This window comes from Leucopleurus acutus (assembly GCF_964270905.1).
Source record: "Leucopleurus acutus genome assembly, chromosome: 4".
Lineage (NCBI taxonomy): Eukaryota > Metazoa > Chordata > Mammalia > Artiodactyla > Delphinidae > Leucopleurus > Leucopleurus acutus.
In genome coordinates, this window is record NC_139146.1 from 140089269 (window position 1) to 140115390 (window position 26122).

Here is a 26122-nt window from a genome sequence, read left to right on the forward strand (position 1 = left end):
ATTATTTAATGGAAAGGTGGGACATTCTTTAAACTTTCATTTATATCCAAGAGAGACGTTTTTGCTCATTTTTTAAAAAATAAAAAGCACCATGGTATAGTTCAAGTTCAACCACAATGATTAGTTGTGAGCAGAGCAAAACTCCTGCAGGAAAGTGCTAGTTACATATTCTACTCATCAAGAATCTTTTGTTGGCTGAGTCTTGGGATGGTAAAATTTCTGAAACTAGTTGCCATACTAATGAACATATTAGGTATGTATTGATATATATTTTATTCCACATTCACACCATACATGTATTTAATATGTTATACTTTTTAAGAAAGATATTCTTGCACTATACCATTTTGATCCTAACAAAAAGCCTAGTGAATGAAGCAAACTGAGAGAGAGGTAATACTTATTAAGTGTCTATTACTGCACTAGAAATTTTAGGTGTGCAACCTCTTTTTGCTTCAACTTCTTCATCCGTAACATGGGGCTAAAAACAGTAGTTATTTTAGGATTGTTGAGAGGATTAAATTACATGATCTATGTAAAACACTTAGAATAGTGCTTGGCACATTGTAAATGTTCAATAAATATATTCTGGTTTTAATACCATCACCTCACTGAACATCTCTATCAGTTTAATACTAATATTCTCCCTTATATATAAAGAAACAGAGATATCCAGTCGTTTGTTCAAGGTCCCATAGCTGGTAAAAATATAGCTAGGATTGGAACTCAGGTTTTTCTGAATGGAGTACACGGTCTTTCATTACAGTGTTTCCTAAAGTGTTTTTCATGCAATACTAGTCCTACCAAATGCTTTAAGAAAAGGGATTTTCAAAGTCGTGTAAGTTTGGAATATGTTTAAGGAAACTTATACATAATATTATCAGATTAAAGACGCTGGATATTTCTGTAGCAGAGAACTGTTTAACTTGGTTTCTCCCAGTGTTTTTCAAACTCAGTTGCTCACAGAAGCCTTTCCTCTTGGCATACTTGTTAATATTGTATAAGTTATAAGATACACATAATAAAAACTTCGGGAAATGTTACATTCCACCACCCTGACTTTCACTATCCTACAATAAATAGAAGGAATTATTCTCTGTATTTTACAGATGTTGAAAGTGAGGCTCAGGGAAGCTAAATGTAAATGACCTACTTAAAGGTTGTATGTTGTTGGAAGTCAGAATTTAAAACTAGGTCTTCTGATATTAGCGCATCCTAGTATCTTTTCTACCGTACTACGTTACGTGTGTGTTACCTATGATATGGTACAATATTGCGTAAATAACCTGATTTAGAAACTACATCATGCAATCATACAAATTATTGCCACCTTAAAATTTTTAGGATACACATAGGCTAAGGCTTAGTGTAATCTCTGTTCTAAATAGCTAATTTTTGCACTATTCTTGTCATATTTTTGTTTTGATAAAAAGATAAGTCACTCTAAAATATATTTTTCCTAAGTTCTATGATTAAAACAGAGTCTGAGAATTTATGATTTTGCATATATTTGACTTCTGGTTTAAATATTTATTTTTGAAGATAGTACCCAACTAACTTTTGGTTTGTCATATGGAATTCATATCAATTTTTTTAGTGTCCTCAAGATGAGTAAATAACAAATACAATCTAGAATAAACAGACTTCTCAGAAAAAAAACTCAATTCTCTTATTCTTGGGTAATTGAGTCCCTTGAACTCAGTGACTACTGCTGCTCTGTGTGTGTGTGTGTGTGTGTGTGTGTGTGTGTGTGTGTGTGTGTGTGTAACTTGGCCACTTTCTACTTTTTATTATCTTAATGGCTAGTTTCCACCGTTTGTCAAATTAATTGAGCCATGTTCTATATCATCAGTTAAGATAATTAGTGTCATATGGTTGAATTTGTAGTTACAGACAAATTTTATATTACAAGACCAAAACACTTTTACTTAGAAAGTGTATTTGTATTTACAAAGTAAATTTGGTAATTAAGTCAACTCTCTTTACGATGCATGTCAAATAAAGCATTCTCTCATCAAATATTCAAATAATGTACATATTTCTTTTCTCTGGATTCTTTTGGCTGTTTACCTCAGTACTCAATTTTCTTTTTAAAACACGGCTTCAATGGGGATGATCACATAAAAATGAAAGCACATTTTCAACTGAAAAAATCATATTCGTTTTTTGTTTTTATAATCAACTCTGAAATCTGTTCGAGTGTAAATGAATAGCTAGGGAACACAATTTCACAACAGTGAGGCAGCACATGCACCGTGGTGTCACAATGAAGCCCTGCGCCCCCATCTATGTACCAATCCAGACCTGATGTAAACTCATGAATACTCAAAAAACAATGTTCACTCTGAGTCACTACTGAAAACTTGTTATTGCATGTCTGGTCAATTAACCACTGCATTACTGCACTGAGGTATAACTGTTCAATGAAAACACAAAACAACAAAACAATTGATTGGAAGGTGAGGCAGTTGGTTAAAAAGAGATCTTACTTGTTTAATAAACAATAACCCAATGCTTTCCCACAGACAACCCCACACAACGTTCAGGGCACTTACAGTACTTCCTTGTTTTCAGCCTTTAGGATTTGGAGGATCTCTTCTTTCTTTGCAGTCCTGAGGTGCTTAATAAAGGTCAGGAAGCTTCTGACAGCCTCAGCCTTGGAGAGGTTGTCAGGCTGCAGGTGTTTTCTGATGGACTGCCAGTGCTCCGAGAGCTGCAAAACATGGCCGCAGGCCCATACCACATTCATAATTCTGAACATCCACACTTACAAAGGATGTTCTTTCCAGACATAAACTTTCCTTTGTATCTGACAAGCCAAAGAAGCTTTTTGTGTCTTACCTCAATATATCTGATCGCCCCCTGTCCATACCACACTCCTGTGGCTCTCAGAGGCTAACCCAGAGGCCTGCTGACTCTGTGTACAATTCCCCTGTAGGAGGACCGTCTTTGTCTATTAGCACTTAGCTCAAAGGACCTCAAGCTTCTGGGCATATGGGTCATTCCATGGTTACAACAAGGGAATTCTATCTGAGGCCAGACTTTGACTACCATAGTGAAATGATGCCAAAATTTCATTAACAACAGGATATTCTGGAGGGGAAAAAAATCAGAACTGCTGAAGGATTGTATCAGGTTTCTTATGCAGTGGAACCTTACTGAAAACCAGTTTCTGTAATAATTTGAGCTCCCTATTCTCTTTATTTTACTGCTGTATGAGATGCAAACAATAGTAAATAGTTTGCAAACAATAGTAAAACATATTGCTGGGGTCTGAACTGTTCATTTCATATATCCGTGTTAAGTAGAGTATTATTTAGATAAAGGTAATTCTCACATACACCATCATTATGCTACTGTGGTTTTAAAAATAGTAAATAGTTCTAATTAATGACATCCTTTGGCTTAGAAATAAGCTAAAAACTTATTTTTCGTAGTTTACCACTTTTCCCCAGTTGTAAAAGAATGTATTAAATCTCATCAGTGACCTCTAACTCTGAATAATGTCCATGCTGCCAGTTTTTAAATTACTCATTCCTTCCAATAAGCAACAGATATATATTTTTCTCTTTTTTCAAGTCCCTTTTGGTTACCTAATCTTAAGAGGATATTCCAAAACAAAATTCCAGTTGTACTTAGCTAAAGATTTACTGGGTCATTTCTGAGGGCAGAGAGCATATCAATGTGAAGTCAGATTTGTTTTTTTCTTTAAAGGGTTGCACTGGTGACATTATACTGAAGTTGGAAAACAAATTCCTCAAAGACATAAACCTTTCCCATAATAATGAAGAAATAGTTATGAAAAATCTTAGATGGCTCATAATGTCGGATAACTGTGGGGGGAGAAATTAACAGCATAAGAAAAGATGATTAGTTTCATTAGTCAACTTTCTAAATAATTTCCATCTCATATGACATTAGAAAATTACACCAGAACATGAGATGACTTATGGAAGAAAAACAAAAGAAAAAACCAAGTGTGAGAACAATTACTTTTTTTGTCTCATTTTGTTTTTCCCTTAATTCAATTTTGGTATATTTGAGGAACTAGCAAGGAACTAGTGCCTCACACTTTAAGCAAATTATGGTATTAGTCCTTGATGTGTCTACTTTTCTCAACACTAATAATAGCCAAGGGTAGAGCATCTTCTGGTAGATACAAACAGAGCCTGAAGCCAAGGGTTTGCTCTCCTGACAAGACGTGAAGTATTAGGAAATGCTGGAACCTGGAGTCATATCTGTGGCCATACATCACAAATGATTCATGCAATAAATGAAATTTCTCTTTGCTGGATTACAAATGTTACGAGATGATCTACACTTTGCCTTGGGGATGTGCTATCTCATTTCTGGCTGTAACTGTAGGGGAGGTTGGGGCATGGTAAATCAGTGTTTCCAATTTAGGCAAAGAGTTTGGTATCCTTTTTTAGTCCTCACAGCGATTCTCAGAACACTGAGGTCAGTAAAACGTTTCACCTGTGGACATATTACTACCAAATGGCAGAACTTTCAGGATTCAGACCGCTGTCTGTGCTCCTGATGCCATGCTTTCCCTTAACTTCATGAGGTCCTTATTCCCACTGCATTCTAAGTGCTGCTCTGAGGAAGCTCTCCTTAAGTCATAACATTTTTTATTTGAAATGAGTGGATGGTAATCATTGGTTAATTATTGTTGTATTATGCATCACCTTGGGTACATATTATTAGGCTACTGCCATTATAACTCAGTGGTGGCTGGTAGTTCTTTGTAAACTTTCTTTACAAATTAACTGAAGCTTCCATTGGAGACAAAAGGAAAACAGAACTTTAAGCCATGATTATTCCATGATTTGGCCACACAACGCAGCTGCTCACACTTACAGAAGGGCATCCTTTGCACTCGCTCTCAAAGACCTGGCCCACAATGGGAATGGCCGTGTATTTCGAATCAATTGCTTTAATGATGGCAGCAACCTGCTTCCCAGCCATCAGTCTTGGGCCTGCTTCTGTTGTCTTCAGCTCTAATTTCTGCCTGCATAACCAAGGAAGAGAAATGTCACATTAGCAGCATTCTTTTGAGTGAACAAGCTACTAATTGTCATTCTTTTGGCAAACAAGATACTAATTTATTCAAATTCTGTAAGGCCATGTCTTTCAAACAGTGATATCTCCAGCAGTAACAGAAACCTCAAGACAATTATGAAATTTTTCTGGAGCAACAATTTTACTCAAAGATTTGAAAATTTAAGTCTGGAGTGTAAAAATACTATGACAAGAGACTATAGGAAAGAAAATTGGCCTGGATATGTGATGTTACCTCTTTTGGATTTAGCCCAGCTCTCTGAAAATGATGTCTTCAGTACAACCACGTTTCACTTATTAACTAAGACAATTAGGAAATCTTGTTTTCCAAAACTGGCCTCAATAATATTTTTATCTGATATGCTCTTTCAGAAGCTTGCCTCTCTCCCTTTAAGAGGTGGAATCTACATCCCTCTCCTTGAACATGGGCAGGACTCTGTGACGGCCCCGACTCACAGAGAACAGTAGAAGTTTCAATATGTGGCTTGTAAGGCTAAGTCATAAAAGGGAATTCAGCTTCCATCTGGCATGTTAGCAGCACATACCTCGAGAGAATTGAGCTGCCATGTAAGAAGTCTGGCTACCCAAACCTGCCATGTTGAGAGGCCACATGGAAATAAACAGAGATGCATAAGGTGCCTCAGTAGTTTGAGTCTCCCAGCCCAGACACCAGATAGGTGAGGGAGCAGCCTTTGAACCGTCTCTGGTCAGTGACTGTCTGCAACTGCACAACAGACACCAAGAGAGGCATGCCTAGCAGGACCAAGGCAAGTGCCAGGATTATGAGTGAGAATAATAAAGCGATTGTTGTTTTTTTATACCACTAAGTTTGGAGTGGTGTGTTATAGAGCAATGGAAACCTGATAAATCTAAGTAATTAAAAATATTAATTTTATATGAAAATATATGAAAACAATATGGATATAGTACAAAGGAGAACACAAGGTTCTAATCCAGAGGAGACTTCAATAAAATTTCAAAAATTTATGGTTTGAAGCATTTCTCCCAAGATTTTGCAACCATGTACCTCTGACATTAGGGCTACTTCAGAAGAAACGTTTGAGAAACAATGACATAAGATAAAACTAACATTTAATGCTAGAGATGTTCTTCTGAATTAAAATTTGTAAATAATACATACTCCTAGATTTGAAATTCTAGTTCTTTAGCCTGTGAGAACTATTCTGACCAGAGAAATTTTCTCCAATTGAAATAATAGGCTCGAATATGTAAGTACTATAAATCACATCAAAAATTCTGTCACATCACTTTAGTATGGGACTTTTCTGTGCTTATTAACAACAATAACAAAAAATAATCTTGAGGCGAGAACTCACAAATGCCACCATTTTTTAACGCTTAACATTAAAATCATTTGACAGAGAGATTAGAAAATAAATGAGAATGAATCAAGTAGTTTACCTTTTCAAAATTTAAATTCTATTCAATTAACAATTTATTTTTAATGAAATTCTATTTAAAAACATTAAGTATTTATTACATGCCATATATTACTGTAGATAATATGAAAAATAAAGATGAACAGACATAATCGCTGTTTTAAAAGAACTCAGTCAAAAGGAGGAAGCACTACGTATACATGTGCGTGTATATACACACATATATTTTTTTAAACCAAGTATAATAATATATCAAAGAACAGTAAAGAAAACTTAAATTCTAACATTATCTTACTTTGATAATATTTTGCCTGCAATTGTTTGTAGAAAATTCAGCCTCAAAGCATGTATCTCTTCTGCGAGCACAGCTACAACAAAGCTGTCTTCTATCTTATAGGTAGTGACAGATGTGCCTTTCGAAGTGACACCCAAGACCTAAATAAATAAATATATGTGGTTGTAACAAGTAATTAGCTTTTTATCTTTGAACCAAGCCAAATAGTGAATTATCTTTTCATCTTCACAGGAACTTCCCCGTCACCCAAACCTACAATATATTAAGATAAACCTATTCGTTTGATATTATACAAAATTAATACCCTAAACGAAAAATTATAAATGTTCCCAACTTATATTGTTACCTTATTCACCTATTATTTTAAAATAATCTCTACAAAAGGTAATTACTTGGTTGCCTCAAAGAAAGTGATAGCAAGCATACCGGATTCAGGGTTGTAAATCCAGAACTCTCTGATTTGCATGAATCCAAGGCCTTGATTTTGATCACCTTATCTTGATGAGCCTGGTAGGTCACTTTACAATCTCCAGAGATATCTACCTAAAAAGAAAAGCAAAAATACAATGTTTGGGATTCTCACATGGACCATTTGAATTCCAGTGGGAAGTGGCTTGAAAATTGGGGTTCTAATATGTCATGGGGGACTGACTTTCTGCCCAGGCTGACAAGCTAGGAAGGCAGAAGAATTCAGTGTTTCCTGCAGCCTGTGGATTCTTTTCCATTCCCTTTGTTTGAGTCTTATGAGTGCCTTCATATTGCCCCAGGAATAATAAAGGATTTCCTAATTCTCTCTAATGTCTAATAGGAACCGGACAAACGGCCTGGTCATAATCAAAACCTCTTGTAAGTGGGTAATTGTGTGGCAAGGGGAATTGACTTTTAATGCTGCATGTAGGCTGTGTGTATGTGTGCATGTGCGCAGGCGTGCGCTCACATGCTTTGATGAGCTGAGTATGATTCGAAATCCTTAAAAACCTGTGGGATTAATTCAACTCATTATAAGTCACATCAACAGTTTGTATGTAGGCAAATGTATCTCAGTACAGACTCAGTTTAGCATCTCTGAGTCTTCCCTCTGGCCTCTACAAGCACCACCCCCAGTCTTCATTCTAGAAAGCTAACCAGCATTCCCTTGGCCCAGCCTTGCCATCAGATTTTCTCACCCACTGATGGACTGGCTGAATTCAGACAAGAAAACTTGGACTCAGCTTTGCTTTTGACTCCAAGTATGGTACTGAAGGAGTCACTCAACTTCCCTAGTTCAACCTCGGTTTCTTCATCTATAAAATGAAGAGGGTTTGTATAGACCAGTGGTTCCTCCAACTGACAATGCATCTACATTAGCTGAGAAACTGTTAAAATACAGATGCTAATCTACTTAATCAGAATCTCTGCAGTGAATCCAGGGAATCTATATTTTTAATAAGCTCCCCGTGGGATAGTGATGCACGGTGATACCACTGGAATATTCTCCAAGGTTTTTTGCATCTCTATCATTCCGTCATTCTATAGGTCTCTTTAGTATGACTTATTCTAATTCCCTCTACCTTGTATTCAAATACAAATTGGGGTAAACAGCAATTCGTTTCGTATGTAAATGAGATAACCACCCAAGTCATCTTTTCTAAGCATTACCATAGCAGTAACTTTTTTTTTACTGAATTTCTGCAGATAGAAACCCATATAAACAATTTTGGTAACTTTATTGACAAATACGTTTCTGGATCCTTAATAATATTAGTAAGTACCTCATTGGTAGTTCCAGAGCTTAACTGCATCTGAAATAGACTAGCCAGGCCTCTCTTGAGATTTTCTATGGCTATTGGTTCATTTTGATAGGAGTAGAACTCTTTGACCTAGGCAAAAAAAAAGGACAAACATAAATAGAGCAAAAATGCATCATTTACCAGATTTGGTTAAATAAATGGCAGGGAAGGTTAGATTCTCACCCCCCATCACTTCTGGGAGAAAGAGATCTGTTAGTCCAAAGCTGGGACTTCTTTTTTTTTGTGAAAAGAAGCTATTTACATTTCTAAGAAGCTAGACTGTCCAAATACGACATCTCAGGAGACTTTTAATGAAGGTTCTAAATGTGATGAGCATAACATAGGGAAGGAAAGAGAGCACCGATACGGGGTGGGATTTCTGTGAAAACAAGGATTGCCCAAGGAAGAGAAATCAGGAACATTCTCTTCAAACATGTCAATGTATCCTCTACCTGTGATTCTGCTTGAAACAAAAACTAACCAAGGTTTAAAATAACATCAAAGAAATAGATTCTTGGAAGAGAATGGCAATCCCCATGCTTGAGACTCCTGAGGCAGCACAGCCTCTAAGGGCTATGATACGGGCCCACACGTGGCCAAAATGCCCATGGTCAAAATTCCACAGGATTGGGCTTCTCTGGTGGCGCAGTGGTTGAGAGTCCGCCTGCCGATGCAGGCGACGCAGGTTCGTGCCCCAGTCCGGGAAGATCCCACAAGCCGCGGAGCGGGTGGGCCCGTGAGCCATGGCTGCTGAGCCTGCGCGTCCGGAGCCTGTGCTCCGCAATGGGAGAGGCCACAGCAGTGAGAGGCCCGCGTACCGCAAAAAAAAAAAAAAAAAAAAATTCCACAGGATTGATGTTCTGCCCTCCATAGCATTCATGTTGGCCTTGGGTAAAAGGAGACATACAAGGTTGGAAGACCTGAGGTTTAGGGTGCTAACACTGCATGGCCTGCCCCACGCGCTGCTTTGAGTTTCTCTTCAGAAGGTGGGAAAAAGAGGTTGGAATGAGGAAGGTGAGTGTGATTTGGCTGCACTAGTAAATGGCTTATCTTAGCTTTGTTTCATCCTTGAGATTTATAGGCACAGAGGTAATAACGATGTCTCATACCATTTTGAACATTTAGCTCATGTTTAGGAAACAAGGACAAAAATACGAAGCATTTTCTGGAAAGTAGGCTGTCATTTTTTACTCTGTTTTGACTCCAAACATGTCACATGATTTAGAAATGGAGAGGTTGGACATAGCTTCCCTGTAAAAATTCCCAAGGTCTATGATAATTATAGCTGGCATTTCTACCAGAAATATCCTGAATGCCTTCCTATTTCTCTTTAAAACGAACCATGACTTCTCAAGTAAAACTGAAAGCTCAGTCATTATGCAATAAATTCAATTAATACCAATCTGAACAATTTAGTGTACATGAAAACTCCCTCATCCCTTAGAAGAAGAAAATACTTTGCCTGAATTATCCTAACAAGTGCCTCAAGTTTTCTATTTTTATTTTCTACATATTCTCTGCCTAGTGATAGATTTATTAGATACTTTATCTGGCAAACAATTTTAGTCATTACAGTGGATGAACCTATAAATGTTGGAATTGTGTTTGTCCAGCTTAAAAAGGAACTGGAATAGTGATCTCAGTGTCTGAAAATCCATGGCATCATATTCTCAAACAAATCACTGGCAATTTCTCAGAACCAAGGCTGAGTTTCTGATGTTCTATTTTGTAAACTAGGTCTTCTTTCCTTTTAGGAATTATAGTGTAAATTTCTTTTCAAATATTTGGGAGTATGGAATCTGCAAATATCAGGACTAGTAGAGCTTTACAACTGGATCGCTTGAGCCCATACACAGTCAGAAGGGCTTACTGGTAGCAATAAACACATGCCTAAGGCCTGTGACTTTTTTGGTCTGAGCCTTAAATACTTCAGAAAGTGAGAGGAGCCATTAAGTGGGAAAAATGCTTGTACTATCATCAGTATCCTCACTTTGCTTCCAAGCTACAAAATATGCCTGAACTATTTATAAAGTTTCACCTAAAATTTCTGGAAACCCAGGTCTCAAATTTAATCTTTAGACTATGCATAAGGTTAAATGCTCTCCTGTTACTCCTACTTCTTTTGATCTTGACTGCTAGATACCTAAGAAAATGGTATGCTGAATTTTTTCCTGGAAGGCTGAGCAACATAAACTGTGAGACAGAAAAAATTGTTTTCATTCCTTCTATTAGCTTTTATTGTTTCCCTAGAACTAGAAAAGTCGACAAGTCTCTTTTTCCTTTGTCTGCCTGCTACATTTGGGGCCTAAATTCTCTTCCTTTAGTGCAGAGCAATGAGATCCAAAGTGAAGACAGCACTGGTATCCATATTAGCTAAATGTCAAAACTGTTGGAATCGAGTAGGGTTTTGATAATTCAGAAAATAATAATAAAATATCAGAACTTGGAAGTTTAATCCACACGGCTGACACAACAATAATCTTAAATTCATTATTTCACAACAGGAACTAAGTAAGTTTTATTATATTCAGGCCATAAAGCTGATTACTTCATTCAGTTCTGAAATGAGCTCTGAACATCCAACAGCACAGGACTCTTATCTAAATTCACAGTCTCCCAAACTGCCACAGACCGGCAGCATCGTAGACTAGTCACAAACTAAGAGTTGAACCCAAGGAAACTAAACATAGAGGGAGAAGGGTGGGTTGTGGGAAAGGAGACGCAGTGCCTCTTCTGGGATAATTCTGAGGGCCAATCTCCCCTTGGAATCAGTAGGGATTATACATTTCTTTTCCTTAGGAAAAAATTACTTCTATACATTCCCTTAATTTACACATTCGTTAAGAATAAGAGAAAGCGAATTTTCATTAACTGGTCAAAGAGCAAAAATAAACAAAAAGGATCTCAGCAAACAGAGATTAGTCATTTTATCTGGTCTACTTAGCAGAAGCTATGTCTCTTTCATATGTATCTAAGACAGAGCATAGCTAAGAAATGGTACATTGGAAAACAGACAAGTGAAGAAATATATAAAGAATTAGAAGGTTTTCAAGGTGCCACATATCTTTTGGAGGTTCCGTGTGTGTACAGGAGCCAAACTGCCGGATTCAGAGAGCAAATCAATGCCTAGGAACAACACAAAATAAGGGACAGACTCGGCAGCCACATGATTAATGTAATCAATACTGAGCAAAAACCAGAAATAGAAGTCTGGTAATATTCTAGTTAATTGGATTAGCATTCAACACTGTAACTTGAGGCATCTTTTGCATGTCAGTCTTAACCAGAAAACTGTCATATTTCCGACTTCATCTATGATTTGTAGATAAAACTAGAGTCATACCCAAACATTTAAGTAGGGGAGATAAGTAGGCATGGAAAAAAAATATGTGCAATAAATATGCATGTAAGTATTTCCATGAGATATCTTTTACAATGTAAATGTGGGAGCTTAAAACAGGGGGCTCTGGGAGGACAAAAATACATGCTGATGAGTATCCTTGAAATCACAGAAATTTCTTAAATTGAGCCTGGGATAGAAAATACTCTTTGAGAAAACAGCAGTACAGTCTTCCCTTTCATAATTTCTCTCATAGAAAAATGAAGTGATAGTTTAAATAATGATCTTTCTGACAGTGATGTGGCTAAAAGAGTCCAGGTGGCTTCTTAGTCTCCAGGGTCATGTTTTTTCCAACAAGTACTTTATTGTGTAATTGAAAGATATCACAATGTACTTTGACCTGTAGCTACAGTAAATCATCACAAGTAATAGCTCCTGTAGAAATGGCATGTTGGAGTCACTGAAATAATGATGTGGCAGCTCCATCCCAGCCTTTGAACAGGGAGGGCACTGAGTGCTTTTGTATGTGTAACAAAAGACTTTGTACTCAACCGCTACCCAAGGGGCTATAAAATAATTGGTTTGTCGTTAAGATTATAAATGCAATTAATAGTTTATAAATCAAGCATCTTGCCACATTGGAAGGCCAGAGATGAAAATAACAGTACTTCATGTTGTTAATATAGTTGTGCCATATGAAAATCAAGTGAGTTAATAGATACAGTGAAGAATAAAAAGAAGACTACAAGGCAGCCAGACATTTTTTTTTTCCCCAAGTACATCCAGCTCGAAAAGACAGTAAAATATAGAGGTTTCCAGCACAGAAACCTGTTTTAAATCCCAGCTCCACCACTTGCCAGTTGTGTGACCTTAGGCAAGTTTCTTTACTTCTCTTAACTTTGGTTTCCTCATCTATTACAAGAGGACCAAAAAGTAGCACCTGCTTCCTAGGGCTGTCATGAGGAAAAAGAGAGAATTCATGTAATGCCTTCAGTCAGTGCAGGCATTAAGCACTAAGTATGTTTTAGCTTTTATTAAGCAAACAATAGGCACAGACTTCCTCAAAGTCTGACTCATTTTAGCCCCATATAACCTTATTTGTTCATTCCTTTAATTTACGAACATTTATTGAGTTCCCACTATGAACAAGGTGCTGAATATACAAGATAAAGACACAACTGCCACCCAGGAGAAGCTTACTCTGAATGTGGATGGCAGACAAGTAAAGAGAGAATTACAATACACTGTGATAAATGCTTGGATAGAAATAAGCTCAGGGGAGTATGGGGTTTGGGAAAGGCTTTCAGAACACCAAGTTGGTCAGTGCAAGGCTTGGTTCTGGGTGCTTTGGGGAGGAAGGGAGTAGAAGTGCTGGAATATCAAGAGGAACAGCAATTTTCTCCACCAAGACCCATAATCTAGCAATGAACACAAATGACCAAAAGGAAAGTAATGAGGGGCATGAGTGAGCTATAAAGTGCTAAGAGGGTTCTGAAGAGGGATGGTTATTTCCAGCTGGCTAGAGGGGTGGGAACTTTGTAAAAGAAAGGGTCTGCAAGCAAAGCCTGAAGCATGGTAAGTATTTTCACAAGTGGAGAAGGAAGAGAAGGATTCTTGAAATGGTGATTCATGTTTGGTTACAGGAGAGTGATGATATAATAATCCTTCTTGTGAGTCCCTTTTTAGTACTTTATTAAAAATGAGCATCATGAATAGCAAAATATTTCATGTCTGAAATTTATATTTTAAAGTATTTGTTTTCACTTTTAGTTTGAATCTAGAAATTTTGGATCTAGAGAAATTTTAGAGATTTGTAGTTTTAACTATAATGATCCCTTTCTGTTTTTCTACTTTAGTTCCTAAAAGTAAGCTTTCATCTTATACTAATATGTTTTTATACATGTCGGTATAACATCTGTACTTTTCATAAACCCACATATGTAATACTTGATCATTCACAGATCAAAGTTTCTTTTCAATTCCAAACATAGTAAGACCACTTTAATAGACTAGACTCAAACCGTAAGAAATGCACAGTTACAGAATTTTCAGAGCAAATTTCCAATGTATATTATAGTGTTCATTCATTACTTTAACATATAAAATGCTTTTCAGTCGTAGCTATAAAATAATCTAAATGCTTTTCTAAAGAATCAACTCTATCTTAGAAATGCCATACCCCTTCAAAAGCTTCAATTTTGTACTTAATCCACTTATTGATTTCTTATGACAAGTTAATATCACTTATCTAAGTTAGATCATTTCATTCTCATAATTTGTCTACTTTCCTGAATTTATCCAATCATCTCTGATGACCTATTGTGTTACAATGTCTTTTGAATTCTTCCTAATTTAATAAGGAATGTACCTTTTAATTATGCCTCTTACCAATAAACATATACTTCCTATATAAAGATTTTTCATAAAAATAGGGAACATAAATGGCTAGGAAATATAAGTGAATCCAATGCCTTGATTTACTTCTGAAACATTTAATTTGCAACTTCTGTTTATTAGTTCTTGAAAAATTCCATTTTCCATAAAAGTAGCAACACCATGATCACCTAAAATAATATCTACTGAAGGAGAGAAAAATATGAAGTTGGAAAAAACAATGTGAAACTCCAAGAATCATTTTTACCTTTCCATGGACTAGATGAAGGAGCACAGGTCTTTGTAGAGCTTCCAAGTTTTCCTTTCTTATGATTTGGGATGGCTTTTTTCCCTTGAAAATGCTCTTCTCTCCTCTCTGTTGATTCACATTTTCGACGTTTACATCTTTTATCTGGAATCATGGAAAGAAACCTATTAGAAAAACTTCCTATGTCTGTTTCCATCAGAGTCTCCTAGAAAATAAAATGGTAAAGCAATAAACAGGGTTGGCCATAATTTCTTCTGTCATTCTCAATTCATGATTCATAGGACCTAATTATCAACTTTAAAAGAATGGAGAAGGTATTAAAAATTAGATTTTTGAATTAGGTAAAAATACTGACATCAAGGAAATCTGTGACTTCAACTCTACCTAATACTCTGTAATGGCCTATATGGGAAAAAAATTTTTTTAAAAGAGTGGATATATGTATGTGTATAACTGATTCACTTTGCTGTACATCTGAAACTAATACAACATTGTAAATCAACTATACTCCAATAAAAGTTTTTAGAAATTAAAAAAAAAAGAAATCTGTGACTTCAAGTCTACAATAATTGTGGCTAGAAGATAGCTCTTTTATGTCATTGTCACTCTCTTCTTTTATTTTGAACTGCTGCTGTCTGCCTGTTCTCTTCACTTTCTGTACCATTTGTTTGAAAGGAGCCCTGCCCCACTGTACTTTATTTGTACATACAAAATTAAAATGAACAGTCTGATTACTGAACAAAGAGGTACAGAATGTTTTCTGCAAAATACTGTTCTATTGAGAAATGGCTTAGTGAGGTGGATGATAAAATTTTGATCCAACTTGGAAAACACACACAGCTATTAGAGACAACCAAAGAAGCAAAGATCACTTGATAAATGTATTGCAGTAACACCTCATTATAAAGTATATCAGTAACTACTTATCAGTGACAATGAAGCAAATCTTGGTCCTGTGTACCTGTTTCACACTGACTTGTAGAAGGAGAACTGACTATACTAGAGAAACTATTGCCTTTAGGTCCTTGAAAAGCAAATGTGGACTCACCATATATTGAAACAGGAACAGGCCCCAGAGGCCATATAATTTGAATCTCTTTGTCAACACTTAAATCTAAAGCATCATAACTGACCAAACACTGCCATTCAGGGGAGCACCTCGTTCTGTCCTCAAGAAGAATGCAGAATAGGTTTACTCCCTCATTGGTAATTTTACCTGTTGGATCAAGGAACTCAGAAAAATTGGAAGGTCACAATTTATCTCCTTCAGTTAGAGTGGTCTCGATTGCTTTACACATAACATGGATTCTAGACTCCTTAGTTTCAGAACACTTCAAATGGATTCTAGTTTAATGTGCCTATTAGTATGACATATAGAACTGGACATCATACTTCAGTTACTCACTCGTATACACCTTCATTTGCCTGCTTCAACAATTTGGAAAGATCAGATCACTTTTGGTTAGCAAAAACTTCAAAACTGTATCTCTACTTATTTTAGTGATGGACAAAAAATTCAATGACTCTATGACCAAGAGTACAGACAAGTGCTGTTGAATAGTACACTTCTCAAAGACTGCTGACATCTAATCTTTGCATCTCTCTGGTAGAAAATGCCCACCATAATTTGGATCAGTTGGTCGTCATCACCATCAGGACTCCTCCACAGTAAGATAACATCCACATTGGATGAAATTCGGTAGCCCACGCTGTCTTGGAGGTTTCCTTTGCCCCGATCAAGAAAAACTTCAGTGGAGTATGTGAGTTTGTATAGTCGGTCATTATTTAATGAGAGACCAGTTGTGTGACCTGCATAAAGATAGTGACACAAGTCAAGTCTTAGTTGTAAAGCACCCATCAGGCCAGGGTCTGTACTATCTAGCACAGTGGTACACAGTGGGAGCTTATGTTTGCTAATGGAAGTAAATTTTTGCTAAGTGAAACATGGTTCTACTTCTCCATCTGCTGAAATTATTGGCTTGAACAACAACAAAAACCACAACAAAGAAATAAGCTTCCATTTCAGAAAACCTTAGTTTATATTCTTAATCAGTAATCAGATTATCTAAATATTGCCCTGGTTGAACTATAGAATATTTTTTAAAGAAATATCATTGTATTGCTTTAAATTATATGAATATGATTTCTTCCCTGCCCCCCACCCCAGCTTTACTGAGGTATAATGAATATGATTTCAAGTAGAGATGCAGCCAGAGATTGCTTTATAATTTAATAAAAAACATTTGTTATTAACATATCATTTAAATACAAGAGATCAAAGCCAAAGTAATTTTAGTAGTTAGAAAGCAGTCCCTTACATTGGATATTTTGAGTATTTAAATATCCCTCTAATGTACTTTATCCTATTAATTTAATTAGTAAACTTTTAGTATGAATGTACATTTCAAGGCTACACATATATAAATTTAAATTAGCTATTCCTGAATAAAACGATGTTTTCCTACATAAAATCCTAGCACAGGCTTTAATCTGGCAGGGACAAGTTAATGTCAAATAGTATACAAGTCAGTATTATGACCAAAAGAAATTGATATATGGAGGAGTTCATACACTCTCCAAGTCAGTTTATCTTAACCCAAAGAAATGTAAAAGAGTAGGATCAAGTCTTTCCCAGAGATGACTTGCAGTTTATGGTCATACAAAGTCTTTGTATGTTTTCTATCCATAGCTCGCAGGAGATAGTAAAAAAACGACTTCAGTATACATTTTTCCTCAGTGCTAACAGGGTAGCATTGCCTAGTTAACTATATAGGGAACCATACCTTTTTTTCCCCTCAGGACATATGCACATGGGAGAGGGACAGGAAAGGAGGTTGAGATGACTAGGACAGAAGTGAGGCAGCTGAGAAAGGAAGTGAAATGACTTGGAAAGCCAGAAATTAGAAAACCTCTGAAAAGTCTTTACTATTTACTGTCTCTATCACCTACTGTGGCGCCTACTGCCCAGAGGAAAAAAAGTTCAAATACATTGTCTCTAATAAACTGTTCTAAGTGTTTTATACACATTAACTTATTAAATCTTCAAAAAAACCTAATGGGGTGGGTACTATTATTAGCCTGATTTTATAGATGAAGAAATCGAGGGACACAGAGATTATACAATTTGCCCAAGATCACCCAGGAAATCAGTGGCGGAGCCTCTAACACCCTGTCTGGATCTAGAGACCATGCTCTTACCTATACTATACACATAGAACCTTTAGATTGAACTCTTCCATTCCTGGGGAGTGAGCTAGGAATTCATTCATTCATTCTTTCATTCAACAAGGATGTACTGAGCACCTACTGGGTAGTAGGCACTTTTCTAGGCTCTGAGGCTATACCAGTTAACAAGCAGACAAAATTTCTACCTTTGTGGAGTTTACCTTTAAATGAGGAAGGGATGGAAAATTAAAAAAACAAGTACATAAACAAATTATAAAGTATGTTAGAAGTGCTAATGAAGAAAAATGAAACAGGAAAGGGAACTGGGATGTTAAGGGAAAGAGCTTTGTGAGAAGGTAATATTCTGGGCAAATACTTTAGGCTAGCCACATGGATATCTGTGGAAAGAGCATCCCCCTTCCCTCCTTCCCCCCCCCGCCCCTCCGCAGAGGGAGTAACAAGTTCAAAGGCCCTGAGGAGAGTTCATGCAGGTGTAATGGAGGAACAGCAAGGAGGCCAAAGAGGCTGGGATTGGCTAAGTGAAAGACATAGCAGAAGGAGATGAGGTCAAATAGGTACCCATGGGTGGCTGGGAGACCTGGGGGGACATTTGCATAGATTTAGAATTTGGTTGAGTGACAAGAGGAGCCACTGGAGAGTTTTGCGTGGTGAAGTTATACATGATCTGACAAGCCTTCAAGGAAAGGGAATAGGGCGTTTAATAGGAATCAAGAAAAGCCAGGAGAAGGCAGTGTAGGAGGGGGTCTCCAAGTGTGTACACAAAAACAGGCTGTGTCCAAACACCAAGTCAGGCAGAACCTCAGGTATGAGATACAGAAGGCAGACAGAGTCAGGAGAAACCTTGCAGGAGGTGAAGCCTGGGACTCCCTCTAGCCTCCCTGATCTCCACCTCTTCTGCATGTTAACTGGGGACACTGCTGCAGGGTCAAACACTGGCTTTCTGACCAGGAAGATATTTTGGTCAAAGAGGCCTTCTTTTTATGACACCTATCAAATTCCACATAGGGCAAAAAGGAAATACATGTTGTCTTATCTAATCCTCACAGCAAGTCTGAAAGATAAGCAGTACATGGCAGCTGAAACAAGCTGACTCCACATATAATCCAACATAGCAGATATGATGCAGGATTTGACGTTGGAACATGCTAAAATTCAAGTTTTGTGGACTACCTCAAGGTGTCTTCTGATTAAAGTAGCTATGAAAACTTTGCAGTAAAGTAGCCTCTCTTTAATTCCAAAGCTTTCCAAACTATCATGTTGTTCTTATTTTTTTTTTTCTTTTCTTTTACTTGACTGGTCAAAAGAATGTGAAAAGCGACAATATGTATCAGTTCCTGACTATGATTTGGAAGTGATAAAGCACAGGAAAGACTGGGCTTTGTTCTCCTAGAACTTTTCCCTACCTCTTTCAACAGGAGATAAAGCCTAAAATGGTTTAAATAAGTGCTGACGGTGCTGAAGTGTTGTCCCTTTTATCCTTTCCTCTTTGATAATTATTGATATTTCTGTTTCTGTTATTCAGAGATCCGGCAGTACTGGGCAGTGGGGGCACGTCCCATTTATACTGGTGACTAAATTTCTGTCTTAAGGTGTTGCTCTGTAGAGTATGCAGAATGGCAGTTGGAACTGATGGTAGATTGAACGAGAACTCAATTTTAGCCCCAAAAGGAGTCAGTACCTCTTCAAGGTGCCCCTTCAAGTGAAACTTTTAGTCATGTAAAAGGAACAAAACTCTTAATTTTGAACTTCTTAAGAAATATCTTCAAATATTCTTTAATTAAACTTAGATCAATATAATAGTTCATTGACTTAAGCAAAAAGACAAAATAGAGACAAGTTAATAAAGGTGAGGCTTGAAGAGACCTGCGTTGGTGATAAGGAAGATAGGTAATGGGATCTACGAATCCAACAGAAGACTAGAAGGCTGGAAGTAAACGAGTAGGATGAAGGATAAGGGAGAAAATATGGAAGATGATTATTGTGAATGAACTGAAAAGCATGGTAGGGCCAGGGACTGAGAGAAAGACTGGGAGTGAAGGAACAGTTCAGGTAACAAGATTAAATAGAAAGTGTATGGGCAGGTTATCAAAAGGAAAAGCACTATAAAGAAAACCCAAAGAAGGCACTGAGAATGGACCCACCATTACAAAATGTGATTCAGAAAAAGTAGGGAAAACCTGAGTCTTCCAAACATTCAGTCAGCATATCAGCATATCTCTTCCAAACAGACCCTTTTCCATTCTAATTCTAAACCCCTCCTCCATCCTCTTTATGGTCCAACCTCTCTCAACATCCACCCAGATCTGGGGATTTGCTAAATAGCTGCATTGAGAACTAAATTTGAGATGAGTTTTGAAGTGATGCATAACATCCCCAAATTTATAATGGCCTGATTTTAAAGTAAACTCTTCACATGTAGTTCGCTTATTAAATGTCAATCATTGCAAAGGGCAAGGAATCTATAATTAAACCATGGTACTATAATACAAAAAATTACCCCATCTAGGTAAGAGGAGCTGTCAAGTCCTGTACTTTTTATTCATGGTATTTGGCATAAGCAGCTTATATCATGATGCTAATAATGCTTAAGCATTGGAGCCCTCACTTACCCAGGCTTCTTCCAAGATCCTGGAAGGGGACCCTAGCGTTGTGTACACATGCCATATCTTTTTTTCAGTAACATTTGCAAAAGTAGGATATTTTTGTAAAAAAGTAGATATTTTTTTCTCAAAGATGGAGCCTAAATTGCATAAGCTTCAGGTTCTAAAATTCTGGATTTGCCACTGAAGTTACACACAAAAAACTGTAGCTATCTGTTAATGTTCTAACATTAAATGTTCATATTTCCCTGTATGTCATTGCTCTGTGTGTGTGTGTGTGTGTGTGTGTGTGTGTGTGTTTAAATCTTTAAAAATGCATGTATTTGAAAACATCAAGTTATCCAATGTACTCATTTGTAGGATGGGGGGAAAAAAGAGTAGCCCACAATAACTACTATATCTCAATTATTTTTCTCAAAATAATCATGGTATTGGTTTGATCTCATGGTGTATGAATCATTCATATTTCCAATATTCAACAGTTTATTTGACAGATAATAAAATGTAAGCTCTCTATATAGCAATTCTCTGTCAGATATAATTTACAAACCTTTACTTTTTTCTCATTAAAATTTCTTTTCATCCAAGTAAGGACTATATCTTTAAATACTGAACATTTTAGAATCTGGTAAAAATATATATATTATCTTTAGTTCAAGAACCTAAAGTGTGATTTGCTTAGGTGAAATAATTTAACCCCCCCCCCCACCCTTTTATTGCTCCAATAGCAAAGATTGTCTCTTTTCCTCATGTGGAAATTTTCTGTGCAAAAAAATCTTGAGACAAACTTTACCTTATGAAAAAAAGCCATAGTTATCCCAAAAGGCTTTTAAAAGTTTACAGGTGAATTACTTTTTATCACTTACTAAGAGTACACAGTTATTAAAATTGGACCCTATCATGCTAAGTCTTTTCTTAGGCCAACTGGCTTTGACAGTGAGTCCTCTTAAGAGATTCTAAAAAGTGATGATTCTACAGGTGCAACATTGAGAAATTCAAGGCACGCATAAACTAGCTGATTTAAAACAAGATTCCATATTAATACATTTCATACAGCTTCTTAAAGTCATTACTCAAAATGTTTGCTCTGAAAGTTATCAATTCATGTGTTTTTTAATCAATTTTATCTTAAAATAGAAACGATAATGAGCAACGCTATTTTTCCAAAGATAAGTGTTACTTCTTAAATCTACATCATGTAGTTTTATTTTCTGTAATTCACCAACTCTGATAGTCCTATCACTTCTGAATGGAATTAAATACAGCCTTTACCATTTCATTCATAATCCTTTGGCAAGTCAAATGCCTTTTTCATTGGGTCTAATTCTTCTTGATATCACATTGCTAGGCAACTAGAAGGAAATTTAAGAACTTTTTTTTTAAAATCTACTTTTACAATTCAAATGAAGGAGCTGCATTCATTGAGTGACCAACAGCAGCAGGTAACAATAGTTGGCGTCTTTTTTTCTCCCTTTTAAAAATAAACCATGAATGAGAGAATGAAGCAAGAAGCATGCTAGTCTGAGGGACTGAAACTAAAAGGAACCTCTGTTTTCTTTATGTAGGAATTTGAATTTGCTTTTCATTCCAACCCAGTCATGCCTTCACCAACATTCCAAAGTTACATGGTTTTGAAGATCGCTTAATTTGGAATTCTTTCACTACACACACACACTTTTCTCCCTCAACGATTAAAATTAAAGTTTAGCAGAAAGCAACAAAAACTTACCTTTAACAGAAGCTGAATATGAGGAAATGAAGCAGAGGAAAAGCACAGCAAGAAGAATCATATTGACTAGCTACCCTCTAATGCATCCAGTTCCCAGCTAGGAGTCACTGAGAAGTGGACTCTTCCAATGGCAGCGAAGGAGTGACCCTCCTCAGAACCTGCAACAATAATGGTTATCTTTGGGGGAAAGGTCAGATTCCAAACTCCAAAATCAGGAACTAAGTTCACAGAAGGGCTCACTATTAATGATTAAACTTAGGTGGGCTGTAGTTTTCAGTCTCTCACTCTTTTTATTTATTTTTTACTCAATAAGAAAAATCAAGAAAATTTTCACTTTTTGAGAGCTAAACTAAAGCAGTCTACCATCCTATAAATTTAGAAGTACTGAGGGGCATTCAAGGAAAACTGGTGGTGATACTTTTCTGCTCAGTACATAATTATCATCACGCCTATAACATTAAATGCCTGTCTTCACATTTACCACTTTATGTGGGAGGGTGGTGAGGATTTGCCAACTCAGATAAATTTGGATTTTATTGTCTTGTATGGTCATCTGAATTTTTTTATACCATGTGTATGCTATTATTTTAAAAATCACTCTGAATTTTAGAATTTAAATTTAAAAATTTTAACTTGTACCACCACCAATCACTTCAAAATAATGTTAGCTAAAACATTCAGTTCTGAAACCTAGATGGTTCTCCTTATGTGTGAATCAGCATTGTCTACCATTAACATACTAGCAGGCAATTGAGTTTATCATAGTAGACCTCTAGCTATATCTATGACAGGAAACATTTGTCTGAGTCCCCAGACTGGCTGGATGGAGTCCCCTGTGCTTTCTGAATCCCATTCCTAGGAAGAAACTCAGAGGGGGGATTCCAGCCCTTAACACTTTTGCTACAGAAAATTAATTACGACACTTCTCTAAAGTGAATACTCTAGTATGGCTAAGGCCACATTAACTAAACTAACTCTGTCCTTGTAAACTTCTGCAAGAGAAACCTGATATGAATAAAACCTACTAAAATGAGGTGGTTTGGGGGGGCACGTGGGGATGTTTTGGCAAAGGAAGGAATAAAGTGCTGGTGAAGGGCTTTTTGGAATGAACTTGAAAATACTTATGGCCGTGTTTAAGCATAAAATGGGTTCCTAAATCTACCCTCATCTCTCTCTAAACCCTTTTCTAGAATCCTAACCTTAAGCTTAAATCTTCTAGACAACCCAGGTAAAAGACAGTCAGCCTTATAGACAGGGCCACAAAATGAAATCTAAAATTTAAAAATCTCACAGTTAAGCATATTTCCTCTCGAAATATATTTTTGTATAAAGAACTGAAATGTAAAAATTGTTTGTCTTTATCATCTATTGAGATTAGAACTTCAGTTCCTATCATGTTTTATATATAAATCATGACTAAAATACCTATATAAAAATAAAATATTTGGTTATGACAATCACTTTACATATTATCCTGGGGTAAATAGAAAAGGCCATTCTTAGAAAAATAACTGTTGAAGGAATATAAGTTTTTATGAATAGTAGGTATTATAAATACAAGATAATGTGAAAGTGCTTTACTGCTTTACATTTGAATAGATTTCTATGTATTCCCACAATTTCTGCATTATATACATAGTGACATGAAGCCACTATGGTCACTTAAACTTTACATACTTATTTATTTAAATTAAGGACTAGTTTGAATCTTATGAGAACTTTGTATTTCCATTTGAGGCTCACAGCTACATGTTTGTGGTTAGACTATGTGGTGCATGATACATGTCTATTCAGGTAAAGGATCGTTCATTGTCAGGTGTTTACCAGAATCCAACCAATAAAAGGCATATGACTATTGCCTAACAAAATCTGTTTCATTGAGCATTTGCTTTTCACTAGAAAGCTCCTATGAGTCACTGTATTAAGTAGTCATTTCAACATAGGGTGTTCAAATAAGGCTGCTTCTCTTGGTAATAAAAACCATCATCCTTTTATATTTTGCTTGTAACTTTTTACAAAGGCATTTGAAAGACTTCTTAAGATTGTTTCACAGAGATGAAATAAGAATGCCAAAGTCTTCATATTCAGTGAATTCTGGGTACCAAAGGAGAGGCATTCTCCTCTGTTGCTCTGTTGATCAAGCAGAGCAAACATTGTACAATATATGTGGGAGATACCTCCAGATCTCATCACAAGTAAATCAGCTATTTACATGGTATGTGAAGCAGGACAGAAGCACAGCACGATACAAAAATAAGAGCTGCCATCTTTGGAACAATTACTATGTACAATACACTATGCTAAGCACTGAACATTTTGTAGTATATCCTAACAACAGTCATTTCACACGTTAGCAAAATGATATTCAGATTTATTTAGTAAAATGATTTAGGGACCATAGAAAAACAAGCCTTGAGACATAGATCCAATACTCTCCTTAAAAAATATTAGAGATAGGAGGTAGAAAGAATTGATTTCTTATGGATGACATAGAATTATTAATTGGGGCTCTCTTTTAGTAAGTTCATCACACTTTTGTATGGAGGCTAAAAGAGCACCTGATTGCTGTTGTTAGATGTTCCAGGCTGAACAAATTGTTCCAGGGGAAAAAATTGATCTGTGCTAGCCAGGTCAAAATCAAATAATAGATTTTAAAACAATGCTATTGCAATGAAATTCTGTTGGTAAGTACATGACACCGTGGAATATTTGCTATACTACTATTTTGCAGTGATAATAAGAGACTATGAAATAAAGACAGCTGACTGATTCCAAAGTACAATAGTGTTTCTGTTGAGTATCAGAGGTTGTTAGGAGTTAACTCATTTCCTAGATTAGAAGATAAATGAACTTCACCCCACTAAAGGTTGGAAGGAAAGGTATTAACCTACTATATATAGTAAGTCAGAATGTATGCTAGCTAGAGACAAAAAAAAAAGTCTTTATAACATCAGAACACTTTACTCTGTTCCAGAAAGGACCACGACATTAATGAAAAATAAATTCTTAGAGGGACTCTTCAAGTTATCCCTAAGCGGTCATAATAAAGTCTAATAGTATTTTCAATTCAATGAGGGAGTTAGCATTTTCAAGGAATCCTGAAAAAATATTTTTGGTAGGTTAAGAATACAGTCAGCTTTCTGTATCAGCAGATGTGGAACCAGGGGATACCCAGGAGGGGCAACTGTAAGGGACTTGAGCATCCGCAGTTTGGTAACAGCGGGGGTCCTGGAACCAGTCCCACATGGATACTGAGAGAGGACTGTATTTTTTTTTTTTTTGTCTTTTGTCAGTTCACATTTTCTCAATTTATTTGTTTGTTTGTTTTTTTAAAATTTTCACTGGAGTATAGTTGATTTACAATGTTGTGTTAGTTTCAGGTGTACAGCAAAGTGAATCAGTTACACATACACATATATCCACTCTTCTTTAGATCCTTTTCCCATATAGGTCATTACAGAATATTGCGTAGAGCTCCCTGTGCTATGCAGTAGGTCCTTATTAGTTATCTATTTTATATATAATAATGTGTATATGTCAATCCCAATCTCCCAATTTATGGGACTGTATTCTTATGATGTGATGCTGTCTTTCATGCCAAGGCAAAAATTATAGAATACATATACTATTTTTTAAGGTATTCTTTAAGAATTCACTTTGAGAAAATACAAATGCACTAAATGCCTTTCCTTAGAAAGAGTAAACAAGACTTAGGTTTGAAAAGTTTGGAATCTAAGACTCTCCAGAAAGGGTAGTCATTTTCCATAATGGAGTTATTAACCAAACTTTACCTCCACCTCCCACCCCTCCACACACATGTATTTGACAACAACCAAAAAAATCCTTATGGGTCAATAATAGTCACCCTAAGAGGAGTCTAACTTTACACTAATTTTGGCAGCATAAAACCAAATTTCTAGCATTTAAAGGAGAAAATTGATGGCTTTCTTTCAACGAACTATTGTAAAGAAAACAAACTTAAATTTTGATCAGAATCATTTTATTTACTAAGACATTCCAGAGATTTCCCATATAGACTGCACCCAGTTGTCCTCATTATTAATATCTTACATTAGTGTGGTATATTAATAATGCACATAT

At 36.3% G+C, this 26122-nt stretch overlaps 1 protein-coding gene across 1 annotated transcript in view; it reads right to left on the reverse strand.

Annotated features, from left to right (window-relative positions):
• MTTP (microsomal triglyceride transfer protein) overlaps positions 1 to 22173 on the reverse strand; it is a 45946-nt gene extending 23773 nt beyond the window's left edge. Inside the window, exons 1-8 of the mRNA XM_082837837.1 lie at positions 22022 to 22173; positions 16128 to 16315; positions 14507 to 14650; positions 8508 to 8615; positions 7183 to 7299; positions 6757 to 6896; positions 4861 to 5011; positions 2556 to 2713 (exon numbers count right to left, since the gene is read on the reverse strand). Of these exons, the coding sequence (XP_082693963.1) occupies positions 2556 to 2713; positions 4861 to 5011; positions 6757 to 6896; positions 7183 to 7299; positions 8508 to 8615; positions 14507 to 14650; positions 16128 to 16315; positions 22022 to 22082 (1067 nt within the window). The 5' untranslated portion in view covers positions 22083 to 22173. The remainder of the gene's footprint in view (positions 1 to 2555; positions 2714 to 4860; positions 5012 to 6756; positions 6897 to 7182; positions 7300 to 8507; positions 8616 to 14506; positions 14651 to 16127; positions 16316 to 22021) is intronic.
• Positions 22174 to 26122: the final 3949 nt, after the last annotated feature.